General features: G+C 39.2%; 1 protein-coding gene across 2 annotated transcripts in view; it reads right to left on the bottom strand.

Moving 5' to 3' along the window:
- Positions 1-2,640: 2,640 nt before the first annotated feature.
- Positions 2,641-21,733, bottom strand: part of PIGK (phosphatidylinositol glycan anchor biosynthesis class K) — a 70,494-nt gene continuing 51,401 nt past the window's right edge. Inside the window, exon 11 of one of the 2 annotated variants that reach the window (XM_065656418.1) lies at positions 2,641-3,835. In XM_065656418.1, coding sequence (XP_065512490.1) covers positions 3,719-3,835 — 117 coding nt within the window. In that variant the 3' untranslated portion in view covers positions 2,641-3,718. Of the gene's footprint in view, positions 3,836-14,987; positions 15,047-21,733 lie in introns of those variants that run through there. The other variant, XM_065656419.1, reaches the window with a different exon arrangement.

Here is a 21,733-nt window from a genome sequence, read left to right as displayed (position 1 = left end):
AAACCAAAGCAAAACAAAAACCAACCAAACAAACTAATAACAAAACAAACAAACAAACCCCACCACTAACCACAAGCCAAAACCCAAGTCCACTCTCTAGAAGAGAATACGCTTTCGATAACGATATTTGTAAAGATACTTTTGGAGTCTATGATCTTTGCTTATGCTAAGAATACAGCATTTCATGGTGACAGTCACATAAATATTAAAATATTTATCTGGCATACACCAATGAAACACTGATTTCTCATCACTGCTCAGGCTTTTCCACTGATTTTTGTGACAATCTCGCTTTTCAGTCTGTTACAGAAGTGTAGCATGGTCATGCAAAACAGCGTTCTCAAATGCATTATACACAGCATTTTGTAGACGGTTCAGAAATCAAATTAAGTGCCAAGACATGAGAGAATGTGTGAGTATAACCCCACTGTTAACTTACCATTTCTTCAGGTCAATAATAGTAATGAATTTCCAACAAGTGATCCTGAAAAAGAGCTGAAAAACTGAAATGACACAACTGACTTATATTTTTATCATCCACAAGTATTCCAAACAATGTCTATAAAACTCATTGAAAGACTTGTCAATGCAGTTACGTAGTACATGGTGCAGACACGAACGTACAAAATTTTGCAGGCATGGGCATGCTTAGTTCACAGACCTATCTGTGCAGACTCAAAAAATGCTGAAATTTAATTCTGCTCTAGAAGCTTCTATGCAAAGAAGCACCAAGAAACTGCCATCTGACTTGTTTTCTGGATTCCATTAAAAAGATCGTCTGTGTAAAACGGGGAAAACATTTGTACTGCACAAGCCCATTGTTTGGCCTGCAAAACACAAATGGTTTGTGAGTGAGAATGACCTGGCTGGTTCCCAGAGCCTGGATCCCAAACTGAGTTTGAAGGGCTCTCAGGGAAAATGAAAAGATTACCAACCTTAAACAAATAAATAAACAAGCCACAATGCATTTACAGACAATTCTGTGACATTTCTATACTTGCTTGCAGACTGTAACTACTCAAGGAATGAAAGTTATCACAGTATAGAAAATACTGTCTCGTAAGTGTAGCACAGGCAACTCTACAGTGACTCTGGGAACGATTTATTTCAGCTCGTCACTTTGTGCATATAAAAACCGCTAGAAATGCCCAAAGCATAGTTTGCTGCATTCCAGTCAAATTGTTGTTCTCACTTCAATTTAATCACCTTCACAGGCACATTTCTAAGTGTTTCTATTCATAAATTGCATTTTAATAACCCACCTAATTGCCTCCTTTTCCCCAAGCAGATACGCTTTTAAAAAGAAAGCATCTTTGGTGTCTTCTGCTATTTGCAAAATTCAGCTGAGTTCTGTAGATCTTTCTATCACTTCCTGCAAAAGGTGGCTGAAAGAGGGAAAGAGAAAAATTGAATGAGGCCTGAGGAGTCTGAGTAAGCGTAATTGCAACTGAAGCAAGGAACAAAGCTCTATCAACTTCACTCTAACCACTTTTTAAAGTGTGACAAAACTTGCCAATAAATATTTGATTAAAAATATTCGTCACAATTGAAAAGGAGTATCAAAGGCTGGATTTAAAAAATGAAAGATAAGTAAATCCTCTAAGAAATTCTGTAGGATACATTTTGATACCATGTCTACACATTTCTATACTGTCTCTCTGCATTTCTATACAGTCTGCCTACAAAAGATTTTAGTTGATTGTTACATTAGAAATAGCTGAGTGGGAGGAGGGAGAGGGGAGGTTTTCTGATTTTAAGAAGAATCAGCATTGTATCAGATTTTGGATACAAATTAATTGCTTATGAAGGGCGCCATCCAAAAAAACAACCCCAAAACGCAACACATTGTGAAGAGATCCAGAGATCCAGCACCAGAACGCTGCTCAGAACCGCTCAACTCCTCCCTGTCCCAGGGAAGCCCTTTCAGCAAACAGCGCCTTCATCTCTCACATGAAGTTACACTGTTGTTGCAGGGGATACCTGTGCATCAGTTATACAAAAACTTCTCATCGGCAAACTGAAAAGAAATCTCTGGTATCACAGAATATCAGTTTACAGAACTACAAGAACAGTGGTGTAGAAATGCTTTCATTTTAAATACAGATTAATTCTTATTCCCAGTGCTTAGCACATGCTGCTGAAAACAATCCCTGCTGTTCACCAAAAAGCGCAACAACGTTCTCAGTACCGTGACTTTATACTGAGGTAGAGCTGTAGCAGGCAAGTGTTTACCTCCCGATAATGGATCATTTTGTACCTCTATGCTCTCCAAGCCTAGAAGATGTTTGAAGAAAAAAACCAAGGTTTTAAGACTCAAGAGACACACTACACCGCTGGTTTTGTTGTTCTCTGGTACCAGCCCTCACAAGCAGCTGGAAGGCCCAGCGGCTGCCGTGTCTGCAGCCCCGTCGCTGCGCACACAGCGCCCTGACACGTTCCCTACTCAGCCTGAGGCTATGATGCCACAATCAACCTGGAAGAGAAGAAAAAAGGACAATGAAAATGCTTAAGCACTCAGATTTGTATGTTCTGTGCAGTAGGAAAATGCTCAATACAATATTCTAAGAAAAATATATTGGTTTTGATATTATGTGTGACTACAAGTAAGGCCTAATAACTTTGAGAGATACGCGTCTAGCGTTTCCACTATGTATGCACCACGTAAGCTTTATTGTGATTAAGCCAGAGAACAGGTTCCACAAGCACACGGCAAAAGCTCCTCCTTGCTGACAGACTTGTTGCTATACATGCACAGATTTGCTCTTCACTAATATCAGTATATGATACAGACAAAACCCTTTTAGCATACATTCATCAGTAAATGTCCAAGAAGAACAAATCGATATGCCGAAACAGAATTTGCAAATCCTAGGTGACAAAGCTCATTTTCCAACAGCTCAGAAACTACAGAATACAATAGTACAATTTATAACATTTTTCATCCTGATGCCAGAGTCTATTTTCTTCTGTGAAAAAATCCAGTGCACTGAAAATCCTGAAAGCACCCAACTCCTTGTTGTATGGAGTCAAAATACATCACCTATGAAGGGTTCCTAATGAACATTGAGAAGTCTTTTCATTTTTGGCATTTTTTTTGAAGTAGACTCAGTGAGGTCATCATATATTTTTGTTTCACCGACTCATAGAATCCTAGACTCAAAACTGATTAAGGTGAAAGGACTGATCTAAGGGTTGTATTTAACAGGAAAGAAAAAAGAATGAACAAAAAAAATCAAATTTTTTTTTGTGAAGAAAGCTTTCCATACATCATGCCAAAGTCTGCAAAGTGGCTTAAGTTTTTATTGATAAAATGACATCTTAAATAACATTCTGCACAATGTCTAGTTCTTCAGTGATAGGCTGATTACTTCCAAGATTTAGTTTGAAGTACGGGGGAAAGGATTTGCCCATTTACAATTCACAATCAATCTCAGAAATTCTGTTACTGTGTTTAGGTCCCTCCTCTTTTTTTAAGTTTAACCAGAATGAAAAATTGCTCAGAAAAGCATTAAAACATGTTTAAAACAAGACAAAGTAAATAAAGTATATAATGAAAACTGTTTGTTAGACTTTTCAGAAATAGGGGCAGAAGAGACGACTTCAAAAGAACTTTTAAAACCGAGATCGCAACACTTTTTCACTGCAACCATAATACACACTCAGATGACACCAGTGAAACCAAAGTAGCAGTCGCTGCAATCATCTTGCTTGCCTGAATTCAGAAGATGTGTTTCATGTGCTTGATTCCATATGTTTTGAAGAAAACCATGATGATCAGTGCCCAGAGTCCCAAAATAAACCCTCCAGGAGGATGCCAGTCCTTTTGTTTTGGTTTCTGAAAGAAAGAAAATCAAGCAAAAAGAGAAAAACAAAGAATCCATACTTAGTTTTCACATTAAACAGATGCTGTGTTTATCAAGTGCAGAAAAAATGAAAAGCCTTTCAGTAGAGAAAAATACCAATAAGCTGCATTTCTAAAGCAGAAGCACCATTCTTGATGTGCTGGAGAGGCTGATGGGAGGTTGAGCTGCCACTCAAGTCGGGAGGTCAGGTACCACGAAAAGGCCACTAGAACTTTGCCTGAGACACCACTTTGACAGAGCCTGTCAATGTTGTGGGACACATTCAAACTCATTTGTTTGGACAGAATTTCTCATATCTGGACTCGTGTTAATACAAGAGAAAAATGCTGTGTGAAAACCAGTTCCTACAAATGAAAATGTGGAAGAGAAAAGACAGCGTTGTTTTTCCACTACCTAGAATGTTTTCTACAGTTCCTTTTGTACTCCCAGTTATGTGAATAAGCAGATATCTAACCACATAGGAAGCTGAGATTCATTATTACAGGAATATCATAAACCAAAACAGGATTGTTTTTAATGTCAATCACATTTCCCAGGGGCCTCATTGAGTCTAACTGCCTTTCCTTAATGTAGAAATACATTCTGCAATTCAAATACCTGTCCCTTCAACATTTTTTTCCATCTTCAGCGAAAAGCAATACACTGCAAGGCCTTTTCTATCTCACGCTTAGCAGCAAGACAAGATAAAACTTGTCTGTCCTCTTCTTCCTCATGTTTAAAAAAACCTGAGATACTCCATATTCAGCGAGAGTGGATTGTAGAAGAGCTGCTATGTGCCCCAAGATCTGTTTCTGAGGCCAAGAATAAGGTGAAGCTATACGAATGGAAAATTTTAGTTAAGAATATCATACCAAAAATATCAGAATTACAGTAGTTAGAAGTATAACTCGGTCCCTCTTGCCTGTGCCTCATCTTGCCCTCAGCAGGTGTTTTACAGATCTTCTAGGCAGACAGAGATGATTTACTATTACACCAATAAATACTGAAGTGCTTGCTGAGCTTTTTACTCCTGCCTTGCTGAAGGATTTGCACTATTTTGTCCTTGTATAGAATGAGGCACAAGGGGCAGAGAGAGTAGTTTGGTTTTGTTGCATTTAAGTCAAATTTAAAATTCTCTTTCTGCCATGTGAGCAACTATTACAAAAGACGGTACTGTTCCAATTTCTGCGTGAATCTGTATAGAGAAGCTTGTTGTTTTCCACTAAATGTACCAGGTGGCTGGTGAACTTTAATGCAATAAGGAACAATTTGCAGCATCTGTTCTTTCCAAACAGCTTTCCTATCAACAGGAAAACCATGTTTGTTGATTGCTCAGCTCCTATTTGCTAAGCTACATAGTTTTAGCTTTAGGATTTTTCTCTAAGTACCATGCTTGTATTTAAAAAGTATAACAAATAGCCATGTCACCTGAGACACCTGAGACACAGGAGAACTTGGTTCTCTGAAATGCTAATGATTTTACTCTGATACGGGAATCACAGAACCAGCATTATAATTTACATTAACAACAACAAAACCAAGGATATGAGCAGAGATGGTGTCTATATACGCAAACTACTCCACTTTCTAAGCAGCGCTCATCAGGTGCAGCGTTCGTGTAATCTGCCACCTCGCTGATATTTGCAGCCACACATCTCCGTATCAACACCTCAGAAAATCAGCTCCGCGTGTTCAAAGGGCTGCCAGCACACCTCGCTTCTGAACGGAACTGCACGTGACACTTCTACACACAAAGGAACTTCCTTGTTTAAATCCTCCTAATTAACCCGAAACTGCGTATGCATATTGCAGTGCCTGTTTCATCAATCTCTTTGTACTATCAATCTTTCCTTCCTTGGATCTCAGATAAATTCCTTACCACAAAGTGGCACCTGACCCTTCTAGACAAATGACTTCAATTTGCAGTCTGTGGCACTAAAAGCCTCTCTCCTATTTTGTATAGAACACGTAATTTAATTTCTTTAAAGAATTTATATGAATAAATATTTATAAGGTGATCTATGAGTAAGGTTTTACATTTTGTCATGGCAAGTACTGAAGCCTCCATGGAATTCCGCAAGGAAACAGAGGCCGGTGCAGCAGCGGCTCTGTGCTGGGAAATCAAGGACACACAGACGGTCTAAAGCCACAGGATGCAGTGTTAAAATGTGAATGATTCAAAACACGAAGGCGTGACAAAAAACACATGAGAAACTATACAAGAGCTGCATATTTAGTCATCTTAAAAATAAATTATCTTAATAAGAAAGATTTATAGACCCAGAAACTGAAATCTATAGATAAATATTAAACCACAGTAAAAGGGCAAAAAGATGCAACTCTGTTCCAGATATTTAAGTCAATAGTGAGGTTAAGTGAGCACAAAATTATATTGAAATATGCCAGTATATTCCACTAGGGGCATATAGACATAGAAACCTTATGAATACCTAAAAGGGAATTATAGAGATTCCTATTTAAAGCTACAAAGTATGCCTGTAAGAGCTGAAATACATAATTTTCATTAAATTGACTTGATAATAGATTCCCAAGGAAGTCCATCACTGAATAAAAGTGTAATTAGCTTTTGAATTGACAAGTTCATCCTTCTAAAATTCTAACAAATATAGCATAGAAAACTTCAATAACCAACCTTTGTCCCAAAGCAGCAAATGAATAAAGTGCCTTTACAAAAAGCTGCATTTTGCACTCGCGAATCACACCCATCTACACGTAAGACAGAGTCGCTGCTTCCATGAATTGTGCCAGCGAGTTGTCCGGGTAGCACCAGCTGGCAGAGAGCTCCCAGCCTTGTAAGGGCAAACCCCCTTCCCTCCCCTTGGCACGGCTGTGTCACACCGCGAGCTGCGGGGTGCCCATGTCAGTGTCACTCCTGCTGCCACAGCTACACCAGTGTCTCGGGTAATGACATCGGAGGCGCAGGCGTGATGCCCTTCCGAAAACATACGTGAGCCCAACACGGCTGCAGAAGCTGCTGTGACTGTTACGTTTTGTGCATGCAGATGGGGTCACAGAGATCTAACGGGAAAAACTACTAAAGTAAGAAAGAAACATTTCAATAGCAAATGGAAACATTTCCTTTTTAGATCCACATCCTGGAAAAAGGTTTAGAAAAGACAGAATTTCTATGCTTATACCAGTTCTGTGCCCAGAAGAAAACCCGAGATAAAGTATCCCTTTATATCAAATTCAGGTCTTATTCCAGCAAATTTCTGTGAAAGGCGATTTTTGAAAGTCAGGTATTTTCTCACTTGTGAGAAAATGCTGAATGGACAGAAAAGGTTAAGTGTTGCAGTATTTTAATTTGCCATTAATTATGTGTCTTAATTATGCCTAAATTGATGTGAGAATCTGTACTATTAAAAGACCACAGATTGGCTGCAGTACTTACAAACTATGCATAACTTTCTCGTATTTGGGACTGATCTGGAGGAGCAGAGGCAATAGCACTTTTGGCTGGAGTTACTCTGAATTTTGTTCTTGTACCCACCTAAGAACTTAGTATACCAAGTACTGCTTAAGTCACTGATGTGTTTAGGTTTTGTGACCTGTGCCACAATACAACCCCATTATAGATGCCCTCTTTAGCCCTACAATAGTAGCAGTAACACATAGGTGAAAGGCGCATATAAAATGGTACAATGTGTCACGAACAAATACGTTTAGCAGCTATGGGGCTAGTCATTATCGAATTGCTGGAAATTCCAAATTAAAAAGATAGGTAGCCAAGCAACAGCAAACCTCCTCCTGTGAACAGTTTTCTGCTGTACGCTCTCTAGTTCTGGTAGACTCATTATCCTGTGGAACTTAAAACCAGTTAATAGAGAGTTGCTCCAAGTACTGTAATTAAGGAGAGAATAAAAGTGTATTTTCAAACAGGATGGGTCTGTAGGGACCCAAATGGAAACCGTGCAAGACTTTCAATGAAGGTGTTTTCAAAAAACATGCAATACTCGTTACTCCAATTAAAATGAGTTTTATGCAAAAAAAAAAAAAAAAAAAGAAAAGTATTAAAGCTGAAGTGGCAATTAGATTAAGAATGGTTTAATTTTAAAATGTTACATCAGAACGGAAGATTTAAAGCATCACGTATTAACATTTCACATGGAAAACACTGTGTTAAATATCATTATAATCCACCACTACAGTCCTCTTCCAATGGAACTCCTTTTGCATTAGTGTCCTCAACAGGGACAACACCACTGGTACAGAAAGCTTTGGGTTAAACTCGGAACCCACATTTGGATGGCAGCGGTAGAGAAAGCAAGTGCATACAGTCAGGAATGTAGCAATTCCCAAATGGAAGAGGGATACACAAATTCTTCAGTCTCCTCCAGCATCTCATTCTAAACAGGGCTTTAAGAGAGTGGGAAAACCATCATCCTTGTTATGGGGGATGTTCTCCCCAGCCTGACGCAGATGGTGTGTGTTTGTACCACAACTGCAAAATATCCATATGTAACTGCACAAAAAATAAAACACTAGAAGTGCTGTGTTCCAGCAAGTCCATTAAAGTGGCAGCTATCATATTTCAAGTTAATCCCAGCTTAATTCTCTCAGGAGTTTCAGTGCAGAGTGCCCTAGACCCAGTTTTAGCCTATTTATTGCTGCACATGGTATAAAATACCCGCCAGGCCACTGTGGGGCTGCCCGGCAGGCAGTGGCAGCGGTGGCAGCGATGGCACCGGGGCAGATCCTGCCACCCCCCCGGCAGTTCTGGGGTCAGCAGAGCACACTTGCTGCGTCTCTGTGCAGTGCCCGCCATCACTATTAGATCACTGGCATGAATTTTATGTATTTTGGGATGTAAATTTCCAAGTTTTTGTCTTGGGCACTCTCCATTTAAATGAACATTTCTACTTCTCCCATTGCAATACTAATGGTTTTCTTTCATGTTTCTCAAGATACCTAATTTTGCATTAGGGTCTGTGTTAAAGACCAGTACTGAAATCTGAAAAAAGAAAAATCCACATTTCAAGGCAGGTCTTTGAAATCGAAGGCCAACCTCAGATCCAAAATGCAAACAACCCACCTGCTTCTCATCTCAGAAAAAAACAAACAAACAAACAAAACCAAAACAAACTACCAAAAAACCCCAAGCAAACAAACCCCAAAACAAACAAACCCCACAACAAAACAACAACCAACAGATCTCAAACTGAAGGACAAGGGAACTCCTTGGAGAAGCCAAATTCTGCTATGGAGTACAGTGCACTGTGCCAATAGCACATTATGTATTTCCTAGAGGGACTCCATAATAATTCAGGTTTACTTGCAATTTAAAATTTCAAACTGGGTAATCCTCTCAATTCCTATGACAAAGCACACAACAAAGTTTAATTTCAGAATGAATTTATATGTATCACAAGCAAATCACAGCATAAAGTACGTCCTCAAAGCTTTTAGTGGAATTATGCATTTCTAATTTGTCAGTTACAGTTTGGATTTGGGGTCTTTGCAGGGGATGGGGGAAATCAAATGATTTCAGCCATCTAGTAATAGTTTAATCCTCTTTTGTGCCCACAGCAAGATCAAAGTCCTAAGGGAACTCCCACATAAACGGTGCTTATTAATCTGCAAAACAATTTAAAGCACTTTTTTCTACTCTCCCGGTTTGTATTTATTAACCACAGTGCCATGAGTACTGATATCTCCAATATTAATAAAATAATGAAGCAAGTTCACTCATCAACAACAAAAACTCATGAAGGATACAGGAAAGAACAGTAGTTAAACTAAATAAACATATCAATGCCAACAACTGCATTTTAAATATTTACTTTGAACACTGTGTAATCACTGCAATATAAACTACAACACTGTTATAATAGCTTTAGTTTTTCATTTCCTTCTAAAATATGTCACCTATAAGGGCTTTTTAGAAATTAACTTCTACTTCAAAAATGGCTGCTCACTTATTATTCTTTACTTCCAGTGTTATCTCCCAGCATTACATAGCACTTTAAAGCGCTTTTAGTGGTTTAACAATTGTTCATTAATCTTCCAACCTGTGACACAACACGTAATACACTACTTGTAATCAAAGGGAGCTTCCCCAGCACCTGGGTCCCAGCGCAGTTTAATTCCCAGACCAGCCGGTGCTCAGATGAGCGATGCCCACCCAGCAAACACAGCAGGGACTGTACTGGGGGGCCCAGCCAAGGTGTGTGATTTGCCACAGCCAAAACTGCCGCCCACAGCTCTGTGCTGGCAGCAGCCGCCGTCCACGTGGATCTTCCCCAGCCGGGCACAGCTCAGGGAGATGCACGGGCTGAGCTCTGACCTGCTCAGCTGCCAGGTACACCATGGAAATCAGGTGTGCCTCAGGGTGGAGATGGAAAAAGTCACAACATAAGGTTGTATTTAGAAAAAAAAACCAACTGGCTACATGTATTTAAGGTATATGAAGCAAATTGGGTTTTAAATTTTAATCGAATTCATGCTCTTCTATGAAGCCATGATCATTACTTTTCACATCTGGGCAGGAACAACCCCAGGTTCCAGTACAGGTTGGGGAATGACCTATTAGAGAACAGTGTAGGGGAAAGGGACCTGGGGGTCCTGGTGGACAGCAGGATGACCATGAGCCAGCACTGTGCCCTTGTGGCCAAGAAGGCCAATGGCATCCTGGGGTGTATTAGAAGGGGGGTGGTTAGTAGGTCGAGAGAGGTTCTCCTTCCCCTCTACTCTGCCCTGGTGAGACCGCATCTGGAATATTGTGTCCAGTTCTAAGCCCCTCAGTTCAAGGACAGGGAACTGCTGGAGAGAGTCCAGCGTAGGGCAACAAAGATGCTGAAGGGAGTGGAGCATCTCCCTTACGAGGAAAGGCTGAGGGAGCTGGGTCTTTTTAGCTTGGAGAAGAGACTGAGGGGTGACCTCATTAATGCTTATAAATATATAAAGGGTGGGTGTCACAAGGATGGAGCCAGGCTCTTCTCGGTGACAACCAACAGTAAGACAAGGGGTAATGGGTTCAAGCTGGAACACATGAGGTTCCACTTAAATTTGAGGAGAAACTTCTTCTCAGTGAGGGTGACGGAACACTGGAACAGGCTGCCCAGGGAGGTTGTGGATTCTCCTTCTCTGGAGACATTCAAAACCCGCCTGGACGCCTTCCTGTGTAACCTCACCTAGGTGTTCCTGCTCTGGCAGGGGGATTGGACTAGATGATCTTTTGAGGTCCCTTCCAATCCCTAACTTTCTGTGATTCTGTGAAAGGGCACCTAAATCCAAGCAAACATATTAATTATATTTGCAAACACAAAGCTTCATGCCTCCTGAAGTATGCAAAATAGAAGATGAGCAGCTTAGTTAAGTAGGTATTCAAAACTTGGTCACTGCTACTTTGAGAAGGATTCTTCTTTGTCAATATGTTTATATTTAATAAATTTGAACAAGAAAAATATTATTAGCAAACACAAGACTAAAGACATTCAGCACACAGTGCCATGCCACAAACAGAAAGATAAACTTCCCGAGATCCTTACACTAAAGAGGGTCAGAAAATGACCAAAATGCACACTAGCAAGGCAGACCTCAGCGCAGAGGACCTCCAAAAACTATCAGATATAAAAGCAACCCACTCGCTGCTACCCAGGCTTTGGGTTAAGCAGACAGAAACAGCAGCCGCAAAGAACGAAGGAGGTGAAAAGGGTGTATGGAGGCTGCTAGCGGTACAAAGATATTTCATAGTCACAAAAATTGTGTAAATAAGGCCAACCTGTTCTCAGAGTGTTATTTTTCCAAGCAGCATGCCCTGCTCCCTCTCCCCCAGGAAAAGATTATCTCTAAGTCTTCTAAGGTACAGATCGGGTTCACACAAATACAAAGTCATGTTGCCAGTGGAGCAGAACCAGAACCAGCGTCTGAGCTCTGCAGAGACGAGGCAGCGTCTGTGTTACTCCAGGTACCGGCCTCACCCAGCCCAGCCTTTCAGCACAGCGCCCTCCTTGGAAATCTAACCTAGATTTCCCAGTGTCTCTCTGGACCACATGGTGAGTCCGTACAACTGCTTTTCAATCAGTATGCTCTGAGGCAGGCTTTTTCTTCATCTCATAAAATTAGTTGTATGCCTTAGAACTTCCATTATGAAGTATAATTTTGATCACTCAAATTCAAATGAAGTTGTTTCTGTTCGTATGGAGAAACCATGATGTTCATAAATTATTATGCTATTCCTTTCAAAGCAGTAGTGATGCTTCTAACCACACATTTTTTTTCTGGATATCCTATGAGTATCTGTTCATTTATTTCCAGGTGACAGGCTGCATTAACAACAGATGTTAGACAACATTAGATCTTATACTCGATATGCCATATTGAGTACAAGATCTAATCAAATATCTCAACAGCTACATTTTAAGAAACTGGAATCCAAATAAATATTCCTTATGCACATAGTTTTTACTGCTCATTTTTTAAACCTCTACAGCTGTAATTTTAAAAGTTCTCCTTTGCCCTGAGCTGTGTGCTACATTATACATGTGTGCAGTAGAGCTCCACATTTTCCATCTCCAGCTTGCACAACACAAAACAGCATTACATCTAAGAGGCAGGAATGAAAAAATGGATGGAGAAGCAGGGCTGAGGCAGAAGGTGCCTGCACATTTATATGACCAAGATCAAATTTGGCTGTGTTTTTATTGCAAAATATTTTCATTTTTGGTTGGAAAGCAGTGTATTACAGCTGGTGATAGATCGATCATTTTGCTCCCCACCACCACCCAGCTTTAAAGACAATTGTTGTATTCAGTAGTTTGTGCACACATATGCCAGACCAGTATTCCTACCCAAGTTTGTGTTGTACATACTCTCTGCGTGAGCAGAAAAAAAAGGAAAAATAACTATTCTGAAATATCAACCTAATACTTTTGGCTATTCTAGCTGTTATACAAACTTGAAAACAAATCATAAAACACGGACACAGCAGTGATGCAGACACTTAATTAGTGGTTGCACACAATTACACCTACACCAGAAAGCCGTTTCTATTATGCTTGGTATATCAAAGAACAAGGAGTCCCAGAGAGCAAATCCATTCCTGCAAGGAGTTTTTGTAGGCAGCTGCCATTAAGAAAGAATGGCAGATTTATGGTATCATAACTACTCATTGTTCCCACGTGACATTTGCATGACACATGGTTCATCAGTCAATGCTACGTGGGGCTCACAAAGACCATTTTTCTGGAAGAACAAATGAGTGTAGCTGAGTACACACCCTCTCAGACTACCACAGGTAACATGTACAGTACCAAGATCTTTCTGAAAGAGTGAGTCTTTAAAAAAAGATAAAACCACAGATGGTCTTATCTAGTAGCAAAGTGGTTGCGCCTTTCCTGCCTACCACCTAAACTAACCACAGGTTACCGCCCTGCTGATGTGTTCCTCAGTCCCCTGGAAGTACTACTCCTTGTCTGTCTGTCAGCTGGGTGTTTGTAGATGGTCTTTCGTATCAATCGCTACCTCCTGAAAATCCGCCATCAGTCACTCATTCACAGAGCCCCCACGCTGGGCCGGGCTGCTGCAGAACACGGAGCCGGAGGGACGGCCATCAGTGTGTGGGGCCTCCCAGCCTGGGGGCTGGCGACAGCGGGGGGCACACACCGAGCGAGAAAGCCGGTCACCGCAGAAAGAATCACTTGCACAAAGCTGAATCACAACCTCAGGCAAAGAATTTGCACAGGAGTGGCAATGCGGGATGCTCTTGTCTGCCCAGTACTATGAACACAACTGCTCCATTACTGGAGTCTTCATTCATTTACCCCTTCCATTCATTTTTCAAATGGAAATTATTTCATCAAATTTCACCCCTTTGAATTATTTAGGAAAACAATTCTAGACAGAGCACTAGAGAACAGCCTGCCAATATCTCTGTCTCTGGCCATTCATCAGTCCTGTCAAGAGCTTGTGAGTTACACTGCCGTGCTCCTCACAGCATGCTACTGCAGAGTAAACAAAATATAATTAACTTAACACAAAAAAATCACCAATAACACCTCGCTAAGTTTACACGGTTAAGTGGGATAAATGTGTGAATATATTTGGAGCCAACAGAGCCTTCACCTGAGGAAAAGCATTCAGAAAGGTATCTGCCATCACAGCACTGCAAAATATGTCAAGCTAAGATTGATAACATTTGTATTTTTTCCTTATCAATGTGAGCTTATTGGCAACAGCTACTTTTTATGCTGCATACACCCAGAAGAATTATAGTAGATAGAGAAAAAAACCAAGAAAACTGTTACTGCTAATTTTATTACTCACTGAAATACCATTTAAATAAACACTGTCTATCAGAGAAGCTTTCACGTGTAAACAATAAAAAGTAATGATTAATAAAAATAGTACAAGGTTGTGTGAGAAATGAAAACGTTCAGAACACTGAACTGACACCAGAAAATGGAATTAAATCTCGCATCTTGGACAACCTACTACAACGTACTTTGTTAATCTGCTTTATTTAGAAAGGTCCTGATCCTGGTTATATTTAGTGACAGGTAACACAAACTAAGTCAAGTCTTACACTCAAAGTAAATAGGTACTTATACACACACAGACTAACGTTGTTTCTATGCCCAGTGCAATCAGTACTAAGCAATAAAATATGGAATAAAGACTAAGAAATACTTTGCCCTTTGCCTAAGGATCTACCAGCATCCCCTCCTTTCCCTCCACACACACACATCCATGCACGCACTTTGCTTTCTTTTTCCTCGTGTTATTATTCCAGGGACACAAATACAAAACAACAGAAACCTGTAAACTAGAGAACTAATTGAACAGCCAGAACAGATGCTGACCCTCCTGCCCAGGCCTCATCTCACAAAAACTGCACAACCATGTTGTGACAGAAGCCATTCAGTAGCGTCAGGAAAAGTGATAAAGCAGAATATGCTTCATCCCTGTCACACAGCAGATCTCTGTATTTCATCAGTTTCTAATGCAGACAAAGCCAGAAAAATTCTGAACAAGTCAAGCATAATTTGGGGATGCCAAAGGTAGCTCCTTCATAGCCCAAGGAGGCTCCTGCAGAAAAATTAGTCAAAAGGTAGGAAAGATGCCCTTTCTCTGCACAGAAAAAACAAAAGTCTTACTAATCAATGACCACTCAGGAGTATTGCTTACTTCACATTTCCCAGTAAGTCTCATTCCAAATGCAAAGCTGGTTCCACCAACGACTCCTCCTATGGAACAGCAAAATTGGTCACCAAAATGAAAGCAAATCTAGAGCGGTATTTCTTCTGTTGCATACTGTATTTGCTAAAAAAAAAAAAAGTGATTTAATTTACCACTAAAAGTTTTGCCTAACGATTTTTCTTTTAATTAGGGAAGTCCTAAAATTTGTTTTAGAACAAGCATAACTACTGCCCTAGCACTTTATAGGCTGTTATGATATAACAAGATTTATAATTTTTTAATTCAGTAAGAATTAATAAAATAAATGTGGCAGTAGCTCTTCATTCCATTATATTTTCAGCTTTTAATTTACCCTAAAAGACAATGAATAAAGTAATTAAGTAACATTTTTTTTATGCAGCCTTTTACTGCTACTTTTTACTATAATAATAATAATAACAACCCAAAATTGTAGTGCTAGGAATTATACTTTCTCACGAAGGTTTTTGTGGTTTGTCTTCATCTAATATTGATATTTGGTACTGGGATGTAATTAAGAATAGGGGAACCATTCTTAGAATACTATTTCAATCCATTAGGCAAATTTTCTCACTGTGATATGAAAATTTACATATACTTAGTTAGCGCACCTACTTCTTCTGAGCCTAAGTGCACCTAAGCTATCTTTTATGATGGCCCAAGGAAAAAAAAAAAGAAAGCACAACACATCAATTATGTCTCCACTCAATTGTACAACTATTTTAAAATGTGTGAATGGTTATGACAAAATTGAAAAATTACCATAATAGGCTTTTGACACTTCCTTGCTTAAGAAAAAATTAATTCTAACTCCCTGGTTTTATGCAAAGCCTTTATAATTTCTCTAATCTCGAGTTCCCATGACAGAGAATACAATACTTTCAAGTACAAGAGTGCGAGGCTTGGCATCTTCTCTGTTTAGTTATGCAGTTTATTTGATGGAAGTCTAAACCGCTAAGCCTCCCTTTGTGCTTCATATAAGCCTTCCTCAGTGGAAATACAAGTTAATTTAAGTAAAACGAAGTTTTAGGAAGAATGTATTCTCTTGCACAGAAAGCTTCACTAAAGCAAAGCTTTTCCAAATGCAGCACCTGTTTCCTGAGTTGCTCTAGAACCTGTAATAAAAATAAACTAAAAAGAAACAAAATTTTTAAAAGATACATTCACATGTGAAACATCACAAACATAAAAACAGCCTAATGGAGTAACTTATTTATAACTTGACTGTATGTTTTTCAGTTTCACCTTGCATTGTGCATGAAAATGTTCTACCAATGTAATGAATTAGGGCATTCTAAGTGTAAGACAGTAAGCATCTTCTGTTTTATTAATGATAACTATTATTAAAACCTACTGTTTATGTTGCAAATCAACTATATTGCTGGCATACACTTTCATACACAGTAAGGTGTGTGGATCACATACTAAATTCACAGAGTTATTTCACACATTTCTTTGCCCTCAACCACAGCTGAAATATCTGTATATCAGATACCATGCTACAGCAGCACATGGTATATTATGATGCCTACAAACCTATTAAGGTCACAGAAAGCTTGTGCATATATTTAGTCTATTCCCATGTGAGGCAGAGGTATATTATTTGCATACCATTATGCACTGAAAATCTATTCAGCTATCCCCACTGGAGACAACTCACCACAGTGACCTAAATAGTATTCACTGTGTCCATATTTGAAGGAACAGCAAATAAATGGGACCCAGTGCAGACAAATCCAAAAAGAGTCAGAACATCTAAGAATCCAGGCTTAGGAATCACAAATGCAAATGAATGCAGACCAGTGTATCACAAAAAAAAAAATCTCACAGAAGCAAAGAATGATGAAATAAGTGAATTACATGCTTAATAGAGGACTACAATTTTAAGAGTTAAAATGGCTGGAGAGATAATTTTAGCAAAAAATCTCTGACATCAGCCAAGCTTATTATGACCACAAAGGAGAGCAGAGAGTCTCAAATCACAGAACTCACTTAAAAATAACCTCCTTAGATTTGCAGAGACAGCAGCAGTTCTAATATCAGCTGCCCAAAACAAAGCGAGATGGCTACTGATATTTTATCTATAGCGCTATACAACAATTCACGTGACATTAGCAATTGAGACCCCTGGGACACGTACACGTTGCTTCTTCAATAACAGCTGTAATATCGTGCACGCTTTCCGTAATCATGTACTAACATGCCATAATTGTCCCCCTCATTTACATTCCCCGTATAATTACAATATTTTGATTAAACATCTACGCGCCTCTACTCACTCCCTTTTTCTAGTCATCCTTCCTGATTTCGATATTGGCACAAAGAAGGGAGAATATAAATAAAGTATCTAGGTACTTCATGCAGAAAGTCAGAAGAGATTAACACGGTGGTTCTTTAAGGCCTTAATCTGCAAATCAGAATCTCACTGTTAACCTTGTTTTGCTTTTTGCCAACATGCTACGTGAAGTTTACTTTAACCTGTAAGCATTTTTCAACATGTCTCTTTCTGCAAAGCTCTGAGCATAGCTACAGCACAACAGAAACAGTAACCACAGCCTTAAAATCACAGTTGTGAGCAGGTTGTAAAGCTCAGCAAAAGAGGATCATGACACAATCAAATCCAAAGCCAAATTAGAGACACAGAAAGATCAACAGTGCATATTAAAAAGTTTGTACATACAGACTCCTCAAACACATGGCTGATTCAGCTGAAAAAAAGCACAAATAATTTTTTTAATATAAGAAAAATAATTTTTAGAATTTATGGTCATACAGCTATTACTGACCCTTCAAATGCAGTTATTTGAAGTTCAGATGAGTAAACCACAAAGACCTACAGCACTCTATAATGCCTGACATGTTACAGTCACTTCCTGAACCTCTTCCTTCATTTTACATCTTAGACAGTGCTTATTAAAAAGAAACAATTACAAGAATTACCTCTTCAGCTGCAAATCCAACATAGCACCTCTAACAATTACAGCTACAATTGAGCTGGGGTATTTTTAATATATATTTTTAAAAGTATGCCTGACAATTCTATATGCTAGTGGGTATGAAACTTATGTCTCATAATCCATGAAACGGATGATGCAACATTCACATAGAAAACCTCATATTACCAGCATTCTCAAAGGCAAACTGGGCACTCCGTGATATGCACAGAAGCCTTAAATTTATTACCATTTCACCTTTCCAGAGTAACAATTATTTTCACTCTCACCTGCTCATGAGAAATATAAACAAAAATTTTCAGGGAATATGCATACATTTTACAAATTTTGGTTGATACTACCTATTCTAGTTGGCTTTAGAAATTCTGCGGTGACATACCCAGCCAGGCTGAAAAAATGCCCTTTTTGTTTTCTTTAAGCAGCAGTTTTCAGCTCACTGCTGTGCCTAATGAGCACAGAACTCTGACATGGGGGACAGCGCAGTGTGGCCACTTGAGGGGCAGCCTCGAGTTAAATCACTCCAAGCTGCCTGTCAAACTGATCTCACACCCTGTGCCAAAGAAGAACGAAGACATAATGCCAGTCTTTAAATGTAAGGGTTTTCATAGGTCAGGGAAATAGAAAAAAAGACGTGACCTCAGAAAATTGAACAGTTCAGTGCTATAATTCTTCGTCCAAACTGCTGGACCTGTACAGTCACTTTGAAAACAACGCATCGCTTTTGTCCGGTTTTGCCATTGCATCTCCCTGAAGAGGTGACTATCTTTGATGGAGACCATGGTCTAGGGGTTACTGTCACCTTGCTGGGTGCCACTTCTGTGAAGAAGTGATAAATTCACATTTCAAGACATGACAGAAGAGAATGGACACTACTGATGCCCAGACAAGCTGATGCTGTACATGCACATCCGACAGAAAATTTTGGTAACTGCTCAACTGTTCTCAACAGAGCTGTGCAATAGGGAAAAAAATAGATCATTCTTTTTTTTTCTGTTTCAAATATACTTCTGTTTCATTTTTTAAAAATGCAAGGAAGGAGGTGAAGTTACATGTTTTAATGCATAAACAGGGAAAAAAGGACGGACCATGCATGCAACACTTCTGGCAACAGAAAAAGCTGCCATCCTCCATCTCCAGTGTCTCTGGGCAGCTGGAACAGGCCATGGCAAAGTTTCGCCTTCTTGGCCTACAGAAAATGTTCAGTGTGGTATTTCCAGTAGGAAACAGTTAAAAGCAAGAACCCCACAACTGACTGTTCAGGTTCCTTTCGATGCATGTAGTTATTCAAGCCATTGTATTCGCCTATAATTGGAAGAATTTAGTATTACATTCAGTTCCCCCGGAATGCTTGGTCAGCAACAAAACCCACTCCTGCTTCTTTTCTGGCTCTGCCAAGCAGCGTTATGTGCAGACAAAAGATTTCCCTGTGCATGAATATTTTGGTAGTCTATCCTTATAGAAATGAATTTCTTTATAATTACTGCTAATTTTTTAAAATTTGGGAGGCAGCATTTGAAAGAAAAATAATTCTAAGATACTTATCTTTATGGAAGACTAAGAGAAGAGCTTCCATCTAATATTTCAACTTAACAAAGTGATAAAGAAGAAGAACCTTCCCTGTGATTCAGAAACAGTGAAATAATGATCCTGGAGAGGCAGAGTGATCACCCACAACAGTCCCTTAACTGGAAGATGGCAGAAAAGAAACTTGTTTACTAGGTCTCTGTTTCCAGAGGGTTTCCCTCATGCTCTGAAGAAAAGCACAACAAAACAAAACCAGCTGTGCCTTGTCTGTAAAAACAGAGCATAAATTAGTGATGATAACTCCACATCATTGTATTCCATGATTAGAAAGAATTTATGAGAAGAGCCACAGCAAATAAAATTATCGTTTAAATCTTTTACGAAAATACTTTATGCTACACTAAGATGCTCTATTTCAGGAATGTTACGACTTTGTTTATAAGATTTAATTAGGCTAACGTGTTACTTAATTTCTGAATAAGAAAAAAAAGAGAAAGAAACTTATTGTTTGTGTGGACTACTGGTTTACATACAAAGGTCCTAAATACCATCACTTACTCTGCAGTAGTTCAATAGATGAAAAAATGCCTGAAAATGCTTCTGGTGTAATGCTTTGCCAGTAGAAGACTTGTACCATCTACAACCAAGCCAAGAACGTGTTCTGTGATTTCTTGGCGTGAGTCAGAGAAACAGGGGACTATTCCATTCTTAATTTATTATTTACAGAAAACAGTACTATCAAAATAATTAAACACTCATTCTCTAGATTTAAAGGTACACATTGCATACACTACATGACTCATACACACAGCAAGACTCTGCTACTCACCATGTTTTTTAATCAACCTTAATATCAGAAGAAATATTAGGGACTGAACTTCAAAGCACCTATATGCACCAAGTAGCACACAGCGTAGGCAGGAATATCTCTGCTGCTATACGACATATTTGGTGGTTGGCAAAACCATGCAGTAATGGCTTTTCACAGAACGTTTGTTTTGCTCCTTTTGAGCACAGAGTTTTCTACTAGGTAGCATTCAATTTAAAGGAAGCAAAAAAAAATTAAATGATCCCTAACTTATGCAACATTGAGAGAAATTAAATCCACATACTGTATATAATTTAGGGAAAGAAACAAGCTCTTATTTAGTGGATAACATCCAGTCAGGGTTCCACTCGAGACCACTGCCATCAGAGCTACAAAATGCAGACAAACCACCTCTGGTTACACAGTTCACAAATATATGTTTTAGATTAAACATTAAAAAGGAATTGAAAAAAGAAATCTTAGGAAAATACATTGATTTCTAACTCCTATACACCCCAAGTGCCCTAGATTAAGAAAGGCTGGATGAGCAAAAGGTGTACAGCGCATCTGGGTTTAATTCTGCACATGAATATAGTCAGAAGGCCTGAGCTCCAAAAAGGTCTTTAAGTCAGCTGGTGAGGAAGAGGATGTTGACAGATTTCCATGACATGCATCAGAAACAGCTTTTCTCACCTCTCGTCTGGAACAGACAGACGTGAACGCTGTCAGAACAGGCCGCTGTTCCCCATGTACTCCCAAGTGGCCCCAAGCAGTGGCACTGCTACGGGGACAACACCGTCTTCAGGGTATTGCTCAGAACTGCAAAAGTAAAACCTGACCAGGCAGGTGTCCCAGTGCAAGGTGACACGTCACAAGGCTTTTTGTTGGCTAGCCATGTAATGTATTTTGTTAAAATAAAATTGAATTCTAAAGTGAGAGCACTTCCTAATCTTTGACATGAAAAATTCAATTTTCAGTAGTCCTGAAAAAATACGGTTCTGACAAAGAAAAGCATTCCTGAAAAGACCTGTGTTTGTGCTAACAGATGCAGCAACATCTGGACCTTTTGGTGAAAGGTCATATTTTACCTTTGACATCATTTAGCTAAATACTATGACCAGAGTTTTAAAAAGCAAGCTATGCTTTATTTTCAATCGCAGCTACAGGAATGTATTTTCAGAGATTGTATAAATAGCTGTGTCTAAAACTTTGCACATCCAACCTAACACAGCTGAGTATCAAAAGTTGCTTTTGAACCTCGTAGCCTGTAAAGACACAGTAAAATGCAAATATCCCTTATCAAGGTACTTTAAGACTTTTAATAAATTATTATCTGTAAACCAAAATTACTGTCTGCTGTGCTATTAAACACCTTGCGTACTCGACTAAAGTTCTGCACACCACTGATGGTTTTTATAAAACATAAATAG

The sequence above is a fragment of the Caloenas nicobarica genome, chromosome Z, assembly GCF_036013445.1.
Source record: "Caloenas nicobarica isolate bCalNic1 chromosome Z, bCalNic1.hap1, whole genome shotgun sequence".
Taxonomy (NCBI): Eukaryota; Metazoa; Chordata; class Aves; order Columbiformes; family Columbidae; genus Caloenas; species Caloenas nicobarica.
Note: the sequence above shows the minus strand (reverse complement) of the source record. Positions and strands in the feature narration are given on the sequence as shown.